This window comes from Schistocerca piceifrons, chromosome 1 (assembly GCF_021461385.2).
Source record: "Schistocerca piceifrons isolate TAMUIC-IGC-003096 chromosome 1, iqSchPice1.1, whole genome shotgun sequence".
In the NCBI taxonomy this organism is placed as follows: Eukaryota; Metazoa; Arthropoda; class Insecta; order Orthoptera; family Acrididae; genus Schistocerca; species Schistocerca piceifrons.
Window position 1 is genome coordinate 841,438,591 of NC_060138.1, and position 15,108 is coordinate 841,453,698.

The following is a 15,108-nucleotide window of genomic DNA, read 5'->3' on the forward strand; positions in this document are numbered from 1 at the left end:
CATCCTTTTTCTTGCACAATCATATACAAAATTAATATTGAAGTCACCACATATAACTAATTTCTGGTACTTCCTATAAAGTGACTTAAGAACTCTCTCTAGCTTGAGCAGAAATGCTCTGAAGTCAGAGTTAGGGGACCTAGAAACAACAACAGTTAGAAGTTTAGTTCCACGAAATTCAACTGCCCCTGCACAACATTCAAATATCTGTTCAGTGCAGTGCCATGATACATCTATGGAATCAAATGGAATACTGTTTTTTTACGTACATGGCCACTCCCCCACTCTGCAAGAAACTCCTTGAAAAACAGCCAGCTAATCTGATGCTCTCCACACACTAGCTGTCTATGAACTTTGGTATGAATGCGGTGTAGTCTGTGCTGGTGAAACCATGAGCCCCATTAGCACTTGTGAATGTCAGATCATGACAGTTACTTATGACTGAGGCAGAACAAGTCACTTGTAGCTGAACTCCACCAGGAATGTGGCCATTCTACCAATTTGCTAGAACCCTACTTGCTTGCTCAGCTGCCATGATTGCAGCAGTGAAAAAATAAGAGCGGCTATTGAAGTAACCAAACATTTTAACGGCATGAACAGGGAGAATAGCTACAAATTACCTACGGCCAGCGATTCAATCCCGGTAGACCACGTGTGTTCACTAGCCAGCAGCACCACTTGACCCAGGTTTAACTGCATAAATTGCAGTCATGAGAGAACTGCTGTGCAGCCTTAACACTTCACTACAGGACAACACTGTCCCAGGGTACAAGCTGCTGACTTGTTATTGCCTACCAGTCACCAGCAAGAGCTTTCAACCAGTGACTTACTAGAGTGGCACAGGCAGTAGCCTGCCTATACATTATTTCCAGCCAATCACCTACTAGAATTGCCTTCCAATTAGCCACCAGAGTAGCACAGGCAATAGCCTACCGTACAGCTGTCCCCCTCCGTAGTCCCCCCCCCCCCCCCCCCCCCCCTGCCCACACACACCCTCCCTGACCCTTCACACTGTCTGAAGACATCCCAGATATGTGTAATCAGTTGCCACCATATATTAAAAGTAGACAGTATGTAAGGGAACACATTCACCAGTAAATAGCAGCTAACTGCCCTGAAGAGGCAATGTAGGTGCTTTAATTTTGATATACAACAGTATGACAAACAGTACTGTATAATTTTAAAACACACCTCTTAACAGAAAATTGTTAAATATGAGACACATGGTAATCCCTAAAAAGTTAGGCACCTTGTGATCTTTCTGCTCGCCAATATTATTTCTGCTGGTCACAAAATTCTACAGAATGCCTTGTTGGAACTACAGCTGCTTGCCTTGCATTTCTGGGAATCTGAATCTCTTCGGTTCCAAATGTGATTTAAATTTTGGCACTATGCAATTGACTCCCAATTATCAGAGCTGGGTCCATTAATATTGTATCTTGCATCCAGCAGTACATGAACAATCTGTACTCATTAGGGACCATTTGGCTTCATCGGTCAGAAAAACACAGTTAAATGAACTCTCCCTAGCTGCTAGTTTATCATGATTTCTTATAAAATTTCAGAATATGTGTCTGCTATTATAACAGGTATTTCTTCTCATTAGTTTTTGAAATATATAGCCTCTTTTTGTGAACTTTCAGCAATCTTTGTTCACTGCAATTTACAAATGTATAATCTTTTTTCCAATGAGTCACTCATTGCTATTCATTCAGAATGTAGAGTACTTTCATTTTACTACCTTTTCTATTTGTATAATACCATAATTTGTAACAACGAATAACTCCTCATCCTGTACAGTAAGTCTCCCCCGATCCGTGGTTCTGGGTGACTTTCCCGAAATCTACCCCTTTTTCTAGACCTCACCAGTCCTTTTCCCTTCTGCCTGAAGAAGGAGCCACTGGCTCCGAAAGCTTGCCAATTACAACCTTCTTTTATGTGTGTGTTCTGCCACAGCTTGGTGAGTTGATTTTTTATCTAATTAAATAAACCATTGTGTGTGTGTGTGTGTGTGTGTGTGTGTGTGTGTGTGTGTGTCTTTCTTGTGGTGAGTAAATGGTACAAATTATTTGTGATTTGTGGTTGGCTCTTTGTTAATTTTCTGCTTACAGAACATTCTTTTATTGATGTGTACATTTTTGCACTGTCTTTGTTGAAATATGATTAATGAGTTCATCTCAAAGGTGAAATCTACATTGTGAAGACAAACTGTAGGCTGGGGACTGGGATAGATTTGAAGGTGACAGTTTGGTTGTGAATTGGTGAAGCAAGCAAAAGTGAAAGTGAAATCTTGATCTAGGTGACAGACTGATATTTAGAGTAGCCAGAGTTCTGTGTTAGGATGGGAGGTGATAATTGTGGCAGTTAAAAGCAAAGGGGTGTTGGGTGTAAGTGGCAAAATTATGATTCTGAGAAAAATCTTCAATGTTTGTATCAAATTAAAATTGTATGTTCTTTTGTTATATTGTCTACAGTAACAGTCATATGCAGTGGTTATTAATGAAGCTAATTCACAAAATATGAGTGAATTTTACTCAGAATGCTCTGCTCACTAATATTTTCATCAATAATCTATTTAGCAGCTACATCTTGTTTCTCCAAGGATGTCACTATACATACTTTGACTCATTAATATCACATTTGAAATGACCCACAACAATCTAATACAATATTTTGTCCCATTTTCCCATTTTACATTAATCCATACATATAACTTTTATTGATTATGCATGTAATGGACTGGTTAAGCCACAAAAATTTCCAAGAAGACTCTTAAGACATGCACATACAAATATTCCTAATCGTTATTATTATGGAAAATGTCTGTTCAGAGTCTCACAAATCATCACCAAAAGGCATCACATCATTAGCAGATTGTGTGCTGGGCCCTACACTTTGACAAAGACATGTATTTTTGCTTGCGTCTTTTTGCATTCAAAGGCAAAACACTTCTTGTTAAGTAGTTCTTCAAATAACTGCTAGGAAACAAATCACGTCTCCCAATCCACCTGTATCCATTTGCCATGAAACAGATTGGTTCTTCCACTAGAATATGATGAATTTTTGTCATTGTTTCTGTGGATGAAAGTCAGAATTGCAGCTTGTTCACAATGTGGTTTACTTTTAATACTTTTCCTGCCTTTTTCTAATTGTATTAAACCATAATTTGTGCTGTGCTCACTGAACTGCTCCATAAAATACTAATTTTTTGTTGGTGGATGTTGAAATAGCAATTTTCAAACAAATCTTTATGCTTAGTTTGATCAGTCATTGCAAAAGTGATAATATAATTCATTACGCAAGGTGACTTACTGGTGTGTGATTGTCAATCGTGGTAAGCAAAACAATCCTCCTTCACAAATTTGCAGTGCAGCCCATTAATATCAGCTACCAAAGTATGTTGAAGCCATACAGATGCTTCTCGCTGTGTTAGTATTAGTTATACCTCTCCAGGGGAAACCTTCTGTAGTACTGTCTTAAGTAATTCTAAGGTGGATACTGCTGTAATCCTTACTTCAGGCCATTGAACGTAAGTCATTTTTGTAACGCAACCTGAACCAAACAGTAATAGCTCTTGGTAAAAGATTCATCTAAGGGACAAATAGAAATTATCATGAAACCTTCCAGTATTTTAGGTAAATTCCAAGCATGACTTAACCAGATACCATGTATTTTGTAATCAAAGTTTCATATTGGGAAGTGGTGGTGGAAACCACAAATTCAGGATTTGTAGCAGTATACAAACAGCAAACAACTGCAGTGTTGCAGAATCAGTAGGCATAGGTGAAACAGATAATAGTAACTGAGGGAGAGACTGCCTCTGGCCAGCTTTATATTTGGACAGCTATGGAAGTTTGTGTAATTGGCCTGCAATATCAGCCTTGTTTGTTTCGCAAGTGCTCTTGCTGGACATGTGTGACATTACACGTGTTGATGTATCTGTGTATCCTGAAAGGGTTACTAAAGCTACTCTCTGAGCAAATATTTTTTTCTCCATTTTCCATTGTATTTTAAGAAATGTTGTTTGTTTAGCCAGTTATTTAATGCAGCGCTTTGTTTTGTATATTGTACAAAAGAACCTCATACCTCTATGGAATTTTTGGGATTATTATTGTGAATTTTTGACTGTTTAGGTTTGTTCATCCTATTGAGGATCACATGGATGAGGCAGTTAATGCAATCAGGAATGCAAAAGAAGATGCATTTGATGAGTGCAGTATACCACAGCCTTCTATAAAAAAGAAATTTACTGGACACAGAAATGCCAGGTATGTACTCAAACACATAAAATTTTTTATTGGTTATTTTAGAAATTTATTTTCTTGCAGTGTATGTGAACTCATTTCTCACATTACTTTTTGTGCATATGATCTGCAAATTTAAGTTTACCATTCTGTATGTATCAATTACTTTTCTGTGCTATTTTTGTTTTAGGAAATTAGGAATGGAGTAAAAATAACAGAACAGAATACTGAGCCAGATTGATTAATGTTACCCTTAACAAAACATAGTGATGTAGTGGTACATAATGAACTCAAAACAAATGAAGTAAACATTGAACACACATGTTTTATGGTTAAAAAAAGGAGGAAACAAGATGTTGTGGATAGTAGTGAAAGATAAACTGATTCTACTGTGTTCTTACATACTTTCTGTGCATCACACTGCTATTTGGCATGACTGTGCTCTCAGGCAGCTGAAACTGAGTGTGGTTTCAGTTGCCTGAGACTGCAGTTTTTGTGTGTGTGTGTGTGTGTGTGTGTGTGTGTGTGTGTGTGTGTGTGTGTGTGTGTGTGTATGTGTGTGTGTGTGGGCGCGCGCGTGTGTGTGGGCGCATGCGTGTGCGCATGTCTGTCTATTGTTGACAAAGACCTTGACAGCCAAAAGCTATAATTGTGAGAGTCTTTTTGTTGTGCCTATCTGTGACTCAGCATCTCTGTTATATGGTGAATAGCAACTTTCCTTCTCATAATATTGTTACATTCCGTCCTGGATTTTCCATTGTTGGAAAATAAATGAAGACATAAGAACAATAACAGGAGTTGATGAGTTTGTGGAAGGACATGAAAAATGACAGATGGACAAAGACTGTACCGTAGTGAAGTCCCAGAGAAAGACAAAGAGCACAAGACAGATTACTACCATTGATGGGATAAAGAACTGAAGAAATTCACATGCTTCAGCTGTAAATGGACAACAGGAGACAGAGAGACATGGGAACAGTGACAGAAATTGTATTTGTTAGCTTGATATTGAAGAAGCTACAATTTTTTAAAGATTGGATTAACTGAACACTAAATAAATAAATGAATGCAAGGCTGTTTGGATGAGGAAATTTCTTCATTTTTACTTCACCACTACTGCCGCTGCCACCGCCACTGCCGCCACCACCACCACCACCACCACCACGTCTACTACTGCTTACTTCTTCCTCTTCTACTGCAACTGTTCCTTAGGACGTTTAGTAGTTACAGCTAAATATTCTTGGTATAGTTCCTTGGAACTCAACTCAGCAGGGACTAGTTAACAGGGCACACTGGAAAGCAATTAATGCAGTGCAGCAAACAAGATTTAAGCTTCATAAAATCAGGGATACACAGGGTCTAATTACAGGACATTAGTCAGAGTTACTCATGTGGGGAAGTACAGATTTGGTCACAAGAATTATGCTCTTGGAATTGGAGAGGATTCCTCAAATTTATGTGAATGCATGAATGTAAGTGCAAGTACACGTGCAAATCTCTTTGTGCATGAGCTTGCTTGAAAAAATACAAATGGACATGTGTGAGATGGATGTTAGTGGTATGAAGACCTCTGGTGAAATTTACAAACTGTCTGAAATTTAATTTCTGATAATGTATTATCTCGTAGAAATCAGGGAGAAAACTTGTTCTCCTTTAATCAAGATTACAAATACTGAAAATTGTATCCAAGCTTAATAAGAGTTGTGGCAGTAGCAGTACTTCGGAATGCAACAAATCGAAGTGTTTTTGCCGAAGGGCCTTATCCTCTTCATCTGACCATATTCTTGCACTTTCGCCACATCTAACATTAAGCGATAAAGTTGTTAGTGAAAACTACGTGTGAGGTGCCACGTATATGTTTCAGAGTGCCCTCTGAAGTTGACTGTTATTTTGAGATGTGTTCTTTATCACACATTTCAGTTTGTGTTGCTGTCCTGCTTGCTGTAATGGTACTGCATTTGTCATTAATTAAATAGTGAGTTGATATTCTTCTTCAAGCAAAACCATGTTTTACCTTTGTGGTTGCTTATATGAGCCGTAATCCCCTCCCCCTCTCTTCCACAAACACCATGGTTGGAAAGGGGGTGGGGAGAGAGAGAAGAAAAGAAAGAGAAAAAAATATTGAGGATATTTTTAATTTGAAAAATTATGAAGAGAGTGTGGGTGAAAAATGGAGTGGTGGCTTAATCTGATGTTTGGCAGAGATGCTCATCCTTTTCCATCTCTTTTGGCCTCTCTTCTGTTTTTTTACACTTTAGAATTCCTCCCTTCCCCTTTTCAGCTTTTGAAGAGGAATCCCAATAATTGAGGTTTTATCATTTTGCTTTCAACTTCACATTGGCTGTTACAAACTTTTGGTGAGTTCATTCCTGTCATTGTCCTTTTTCATAGTTTCAATTTTTTAGTATTTCCACCTCATTCATTTCACACATATGAAGTGAAATTTTCAAAATAAAATGGTGTAAATTGAGCAGTGAGAACACAGGAGCCTATATTTGTCGAGCTTAAAGAAGGTGCTGACTGAAGGCCATCTCACTGTGATTGATTTTTTGGTCTTGTGCATACAGATTATTTTCTTTGTGTGTCTGTTAATTTACTATCAGTTAGTACCAATCCTGAGTGAACATTATTAATAAAATTTCATATTTTATTTAAAACCTTGTAATGACACAGTCTGAACTTGTAATAAAGGATGTACTTTCTGACAGATTAAAACTTTGTGCTAAATTGTAACTAGACCTCATCTTTAGATTTTGCAGGCAAGCTCTCATTTAATCCCATGAGAAATGATGGGTCGCTTTTGACTGTAGAGTCTTGCCTTTGTGAGACAAGTAACCAAATTTGTGTTCAAATGGAACACATGCTTTCAATCTGTCGGGAATAATATTTCAGCAGACATTATGCCACAGAGTAAAGTTTGTGCTTTTGTATTTTCCTTTTTCATTCTTTTTCAGAACAATGATAAAAGAGGCAACTTTTTGGGGTGAAGATTATGTGCTTTCAGGATCAGATTGTGGCCATGTTTTTATTTGGGACCGTTTGACTGGCTCATTGGTCATGCTTTTGGAAGCTGATCATCATGTTGTCAATTGTCTCCAGCCACATCCTGTTCTACCAGTGCTAGCAACCTCTGGTATTGACTATGATGTGAAGCTTTGGGCTCCACTTCGTGAGGAAGCCAGTTTTGATGCCGAACTGGCGGAAACAGTAAGTTAGTTTTTTGATTATGAGATATGGTGCATATGTTATGAGGGTACAGATGGTTCATCGTATGTTGTGTGGAGGGAAGGGGTCATAGTATTATGTACAGTGTATCGGTGATAACAACAACAACAACAACAACAACAATAATGATGATGATGATCTGTTCAACATAAATTGCTTTTGTGCTTGCCTGAAAACAGAAAGTACAACATCACTCTTATGTATACCTCATTGTCCCTACTGAAGTGTTAGGATAAATCATTTACCTGCAGAACTTTTTCTTTTTGTTCTCTGGTAATTCATGGCAATTTTTATGTTAAGTCTTGGTAACAAATCATTTTTAAAGTATTTCATTGAACTTATTAGCAGTGATACATGTTCATCTGCCTGAAATTATAGTATTTGTGAATAGGTAGAAGTGCTTAGTAATAAGCAGATCTTTGAAATAATGTTAGGTTCAGTCAGTGAACACGTAGAACAATATAGAGCAGTCCATATCCTAATTTAATGCCTAAAGGTACTGGATCCTTTTTCAAATAGTCCTTTTGTGTGAGTAATAATATTGTTTTTATATTTAGTTATAAATTAATTTTGTAGTGACTAGAATTTGCATTTGTTTGCAGTTTTATGAACAACAGAAATTACATATTAATCATGGTTCAAGCACGATGTGAAGGTTGGCTACAACCTTTGGCTTTAACCCCACCAATGATTCAAATAGCCCTTTTTTTTTTTTTTGCAGGACCAGTAGCATTTTTAATTGAAGATGAGTGGGCATGACTTATATTTTTGTTCTGTAACATACTTCCAAGGAAATGAATCATAGTATGCAACCTTCAGTGTAAAACACTTTTCCAGCATTAACACAATAATTATGAATTATGAATATTGGTTAGTTTTATTGTCTAAGTATTTTCTTGATGATCCCACTTCTGATGTTGCCTTGAATTGTTATAATCAGATATTGTATGCTTGATTATTTCTAATTCACAGTTTTATTGTCGTGTGTTGTTCCACAGCAATGCTATTAAGCCTTTTTGTATTAAATTCCATGACTGGTGTTGTTTTGCTAGTACCTAAAGTGGCTTGGATTTCACTGAAATACTATACTGTTTCTTTTAAAAGAAGAGTAAAGCAGTTCTCTCAACTTCCTCATAAACTTTCTGTACAACAATACAACTTTGCAGGCAGACAACAAATTGGAGAAATAGGCATAAAATACACTCCTGGAAATTGAAATAAGAACACCGTGAATTCATTGTCCCAAGAAGGGGAAACTTTATTGACACATTCCTGGGGTCAGATACATCACATGATCACACTGACAGAACCACAGGCACATAGACACAGGCAACAGAGCATGCACAATGTCGGCACTAGTACAGTGTATATCCACCTTTCGCAGCAATGCAGGCTGCTATTCTCCCATGGAGACGATCGTAGAGATGCTGGATGTAGTCCTGTGGAATGGCTTGCCATGCCATTTCCACCTGGCGCCTCAGTTGGACCAGCGTTCGTGCTGGACGTGCAGACCGCGTGAGACGACGCTTCATCCAGTCCCAAACATGCTCAATGGGGGACAGATCCGGAGATCTTGCTGGCCAGGGTAGTTGACTTACACCTTCTAGAGCACGTTGGGTGGCACGGGATACATGCGGACGTGCATTGTCCTGTTGGAACAGCAAGTTCCCTTGCCGGTCTAGGAATGGTAGAACGATGGGTTCGATGACGGTTTGGATGTACCGTGCACTATTCAGTGTCCCCTCGACGATCACCAGTGGTGTACAGCCAGTGTAGGAGATCGCTCCCCACACCATGATGCCGGGTGTTGGCCCTGTGTGCCTCGGTCGTATGCAGTCCTGATTGTGGCGCTCACCTGCACGGCGCCAAACACGCATACGACCATCATTGGCACCAAGGCAGAAGCGACTCTCATTGCTGAAGACGACACGTCTCCATTCGTCCCTCCATTCACGCCTGTCGCGACACCACTGGAGGCGGGCTGCACGATGTTGGGGCGTGAGCGGAAGACGGCCTAACGGTGTACGGGACCGTAGCCCAGCTTCATGGAGACGGTTGCGAATGGTCCTCGCCGATACCCCAGGAGCAACAGTGTCCCTAATTTGCTGGGAAGTGGCGGTGCGGTCCCCTATGGCACTGCGTAGGATCCTACGGTCTTGGCCTGCATCCGTGCGTCGCTGCGGTCCGGTCCCAGGTCGACGGGCACGTGCACCTTCCGCCGACCACTGGCAACAACATCGATGTACTGTGGAGACCTCACGCCCCACGTGTTGAGCAATTCGGCGGTACGTCCACCCGGCGTCCCGCATGCCCACTATACGCCCTCGCTCAAAGTCCGTCAACTGCACATACGGCTTACGTCCACGCTGTCGCGGCATGCTACCAGTGTTAAAGACTGCGATGGAGCTCCGTATGCCACGGCAAACTGGCTGACACTGACGGCGGCGGTGCACAAATGCTGCGCAGCTAGCGCCATTCGATGGCCAACACCGCGGTTCCTGGTGTGTCCGCTGTGCCGTGCGTGTGATCATTGCTTGTACAGCCCTCTCGCAGTGTCCGGAGCAATTATGGTGGGTCTGACACACCGGTGTCAATGTGTTCTTTTTTCCATTTCCAGGAGTGTACAAAGAAAGACCACAGTTCTGTGTTCTACAATATTATCATGTAATCAGGGGGTGTAAGATAGAGCAGGTTGTAATAAAATTAGGAAACACTGTACATGCACCAGAAGTTAACGTGCTAATTCTAAGTTCATGACAGCAGCAGGTTCTTTTATGTTACGTTCTACTGTGTGATGATACATTTTGATCTGTAAAAGTAGGTTGCCCATGTAGGGATTATTGGTTTTTAGATTTCTACATGAATTAGGTGACATTGTTTAGGGTGCTGTACAATTAAAAAACAGAATTGAATGTATGACAGTGAAGTATATTTCAGGAGGAGAAAGAATATTGAGTAAACTATGGTAACTGCCAGATGTTTTTTACTCCAGTCTCTGATCACAATATCAATTCTTTAGACGATGACCGGTTCATAGGTGAGATGTTTTCTGGTACATCCAGTGCCAGATTAGGCACGTAGCAGTAGTTAGCAAATGCTATGGTCCCCGTGCCTGGTCGCAAAAACTCTTGTCAATTTAGAGGTTTTTTTTTCTTTTTCTTTTTTTCTTTTTTTTTTTTTTTTTGACAGTCATTTCAGGTATAGAATTTATTTGTTGCAAATAGACTAGTGAAAAAGGTGAATTATGTTACCATTTGGTTAAGTTAGCAACATTCTGCCGGCTGATTAATAACGTTTCTGGTGTCACGATGAAGAATAGGGTAGTCGGTGTGTTGGAGCTAACATTGATGGCCAACAATAGCTTCTTAGGGACATTTAGTTCATGCAACAAACCCCTTGCATACAACCAATGCCACACAGCACAACAATTAGAAATGTAAAAGCACGGGAGTGTTGACATTGGGAACAGCGATCCAAAAAGGGCAGTTGACACAAGTCCCGAGACGTACAGACATGTAACAATCGGTTCTTGGAGGCCAATCATCAACTTCTTTTACAAAGTAGAACATTATTAAGTGGGTGTCATTTATTTTATATAGTGATTCCAAAGTTGCTGACTGAAAAGAGGGAACTACTGAAGCATAAGGTAAGGTCCTTGTTTGTTCATATATACCCCAAAGTTTAAACAGTAAAAAAGTATGTTGGTTCTCAGTATGTAACTAAGAAGGAATAAGCTATTTGTGTTTGATATTATCATAAAACACTGTAGTTTTTATTTGGATGATTCTGAATACAGTAGACATTTATTTATCGCTCAGAATTTGTTCACCCTTGGTACTGGCATATACTTTAGAGTTTTTAATACCATAATGACTTGAAGTCATATTTTAAAGTGGAAAACAGAACACTGGTGAAATAATAACCTTGCAATTGATTTTGCATCAAAATTTGAGCAATAATTTTGATAGTGCACGGCTTTGACCACCTGTGATGCATATTTTAAGCATTAGCACTTAGCAGTACCCCACTCCACTCTATCCTCTGAATGGTAAAACATGAAGCACGAACACAGGTAATTGGTTAAACAATTATTTCAATAACAGGTTAATAATTTTCAGTTTACAAATCCATGGCATTGGAGCATGGTGTAGCTCTTGAATCTTACTTCATTTAATATTGTCAGCTTTACAATTCAAAGGAAGTGTTCCCTTAACGGTATCTCTAACAATTTTTCAAATGATGGTGATCTGGAGAGACATCCACTCAGCTACTCAAGACATTGGCAGTGAAAATCATTCAGTGTTGGACATAGCTCTGCTGCATATAACCCCGTACTCTTTGAATAATACGCTCAGTGGTTTCCACTGCATTGAGAATTTACACATACACTCCTGGAAATGGAAAAAAAGAACACATTGACACCGGTGTGTAAGACCCACCATACTTGCTCCGGACACTGCGAGAGGGCTGTACAAGCAATGATCACACGCACGGCACAGCGGACACACCAGGAACCGCGGTGTTGGCCGTCGAATGGCGCTAGCTGCGCAGCATTTGTGCACCGCCGCCGTCAGTGTCAGCCAGTTTACCGTGGCATACGGAGCTCCATCGCAGTCTTTAACACTGGTAGCATGCCGCGACAGCGTGGGCGTGAACCGTATGTGCAGTTGACGGACTTTGAGCGAGGGCGTACAGTGGGCATGCGGGAGGCAGGGTGGACGTGCCGCCGAATTGCTCAACACGAGGGGCATGAGGTCTCCACAGTACATCGATGTTGTCGCCAGTGGTCGGCGGAAGGTGCACGTGCCCGTCGACCTGGGACCGGACCGCAGCGACGCACGGATGCACGCCAAGACCGTAGGATCCTACGCAGTGCCGTAGGGGACCGCACCGCCACTTCCCAGCAAATTAGGGACACTGTTGCTCCTGGGGTATCGGCGAGGACCATTCGCAACCGTCTCCATGAAGCTGGGCTACGGTCCCGCACACCGTTAGGCCGTCTTCCGCTCACGCCCCAACATCGTGCAGCCCGCCTCCAGTGGTGTCGCGACAGGCGTGAATGGAGGGACGAATGGAGACGTGTCGTCTTCAGCGATGAGAGTCGCTTCTGCCTTGGTGCAAATGATGGTCGTATGTGTGTTTGGCGCCGTGCAGGTGAGCACCACAATCAGGACTGCATACGACCGAGGCACACAGGGCCACACCCGGCATCATGGTGTGGGGAGCGATCTCCTACACTGGCCGTACACCACTGGTGATCGTCGAGGGGACACTGAATAGTGCACGGTACATCCAAACCGTCATTGAACCCATCGTTCTACCATTCCTAGACCGGCAAGGGAACTTGCTGTTCCAACAGGACAATGCACGTCCGCATGTATCCCGTGCCATCCAACGTGCTCTAGAAGGTGTAAGTCAACTACCCTGGCCAGCAAGATCTCCGGATCTGTCCCCCATTGAGCATGTTTGGGACTGGATGAAGCGTCGTCTCACGCGGTCTGCACGTCCAGCACGAACGCTGGTCCAACTGAGGCGCCAGGTGGAAATGGCATGGCAAGCCGTTCCACAGGACTACATCCAGCATCTCTACGATCGTCTCCATGGGAGAATAGCAGCCTGCATTGCTGCGAAAGGTGGATATACACTGTACTAGTGCCGACATTGTGGATGCTCTGTTGCCTGTGTCTATGTGCCTGTGGTTCTGTCAGTGTGATCATGTGATGTATCTGACCCCAGGAATGTGTCAATAAAGTTTCCCCTTCCTGGGACAATGAATTCACGGTGTTCTTATTTCAATTTCCAGGAGTGTATAATAAAATTGTAACTTGAAGATGTCTGTACATAGGAGATATTTAAAAAAAAAAACTGAATTTGAGGGTGTTTATTTAACGGCTATCAAAGCAAAAAAATTATTTTCAGGATTTTTGTGTGTATGTATGTGCACCACGCAAAAACTAATGCATGAAATTGGATGTGATTTTCAGTTGTATTTTTGTACATCTAATTTAAAATGTGATACAGCTTTCACTTTGACATGCCGGGTAGAATCAAAGTTCTCATAGTTTTGCCATAAAAGCATGTGCCATAGGGCATTGTTGTTTGCTGCAAACAATCAAATGTGCCGGCAGGATGGCAAAGCTTTGTGAGCCGCCAGCCGCACCGGCACCTTTAATGTGCGGACAAAGTCACAGGTAAAACCTAGTCACATTATAAAAATGTACAAAGCAAAGATGTCTCTGGCACCAGTTACAGACTAATAAAGCAAGTGAACAGACTCAAAACTACACTCCTGGCCATTAAAATTGCTACACCGAGAAGAAATGCAGATGATAAAACGGGTATTCATTGGACAAATATATTATACTAGAACTGACATATGATTACATTTTCACGCAATTTGGGTGCATAGATCCTGAGAAATCAGTACCCAGAACAACCACCTCTGGCCGTAATAATGGCCTTGATACGCCTGGTCATTGAGTCAAACAGAGCTTGGATGGCATGTTCAGGTACAGCTGCCCATGCAGCTTCAACACGATACCACAGTTCATCAAGAGTAGTGACTGGCATATTGTGACAAGCCAATCGCTCGGCCACCATTAACCAGACGTTTTGAATTGGTGAGAGGTCTGGAGAAAGTGCTGGCCAGGGCAGCAGTCGAACATTTTCTGTATCCAGAACGGCCCGTACAGGACCTGCAACATGCGGTCATGCATTATATTGCTGAAATGTAGGGTTTCACAGGGATCGAATGAAGGGTAGAGCCACCGGCCGGAGTGGCTGTGCGGTTTGGGGGGACAGCGAGCTAGGTTTAGACCAGGGAGGTACGGGGGCAATGGATGTGCTGTAGGGACAGCCCCCATCTGCATAGTTCAGAAAAGCTGGTGGTGGTGGGAATCCAGATGGTATGTGCTGTGAAGCAGCCGTTGAAATCTCGCATGCTGCCCTCTGCTGCATGTTGTGCCACTGGCTGGTCCACCTTGTTTTTGGCAACAGTTCGGCGGTGGCCATTCATTCTGTTTTTTTGAGTCATCAGTCTTTTGATTGGTTTGATGTAGTCTGCCACGAATTTCACTCCTGTGCCAACCTCTTCATCTCAGAATAGCACTTGCAACCTACATCCTCAATTATTTGCTGGATGTTTTCCAATCTCTGTCTTCGTCTACAGTTTTTGCCCTCTACAGCTCCCTCTAGCACCATGGAAGTCATTCCTTGATGTCTTAACAGATGTCCTATCATCGTGTCCCTTCTCTTTGTCAGTATTTTCCACATGTTGCCTTCCTCTCCGATTCTGTGCAGAATCACCTCTCTGGTTTTCCCACAGTCTGTGTTTCACTACCATACAATGCTGTGCTCCAGACACACTTTTTTCTCAGAAATTTCTTCCTCAAATTAAGGCCTATGTTTGATACTAGTAGGTTTCTCTTGGCCAGGAATGCTCATTTTCCCAGTGCTAGTCTGCTTTTGATGTCCTCCTTGCTCCATCCGTCATTGGTTATTTTGCTGCCTAGGTAGCAGAATTCCAACTTCATCTACTTTATGACCATCAATACTCATTTCTGCTACTTCTCATTACTTTCATCTTTCTTCGATTTACTCTCAGTCCATATTCTGTACCCATTAGACTGTTCATTCCATT

General features: G+C 41.6%; 1 protein-coding gene across 2 annotated transcripts in view; it reads left to right on the plus strand.

The window, feature by feature from the left end:
• LOC124715119 (DDB1- and CUL4-associated factor 6-like) overlaps nt 1–15,108 on the plus strand; it is a 185,413-nt gene that overhangs the window by 120,179 nt on the left and 50,126 nt on the right. For both annotated transcript variants that reach the window (XM_047243075.1, XM_047243077.1), the window contains exons 12-13: nt 4,134–4,268; nt 7,199–7,451. In XM_047243075.1, the coding sequence (XP_047099031.1) occupies nt 4,134–4,268; nt 7,199–7,451 (388 nt within the window). The remainder of the gene's footprint in view (nt 1–4,133; nt 4,269–7,198; nt 7,452–15,108) is intronic.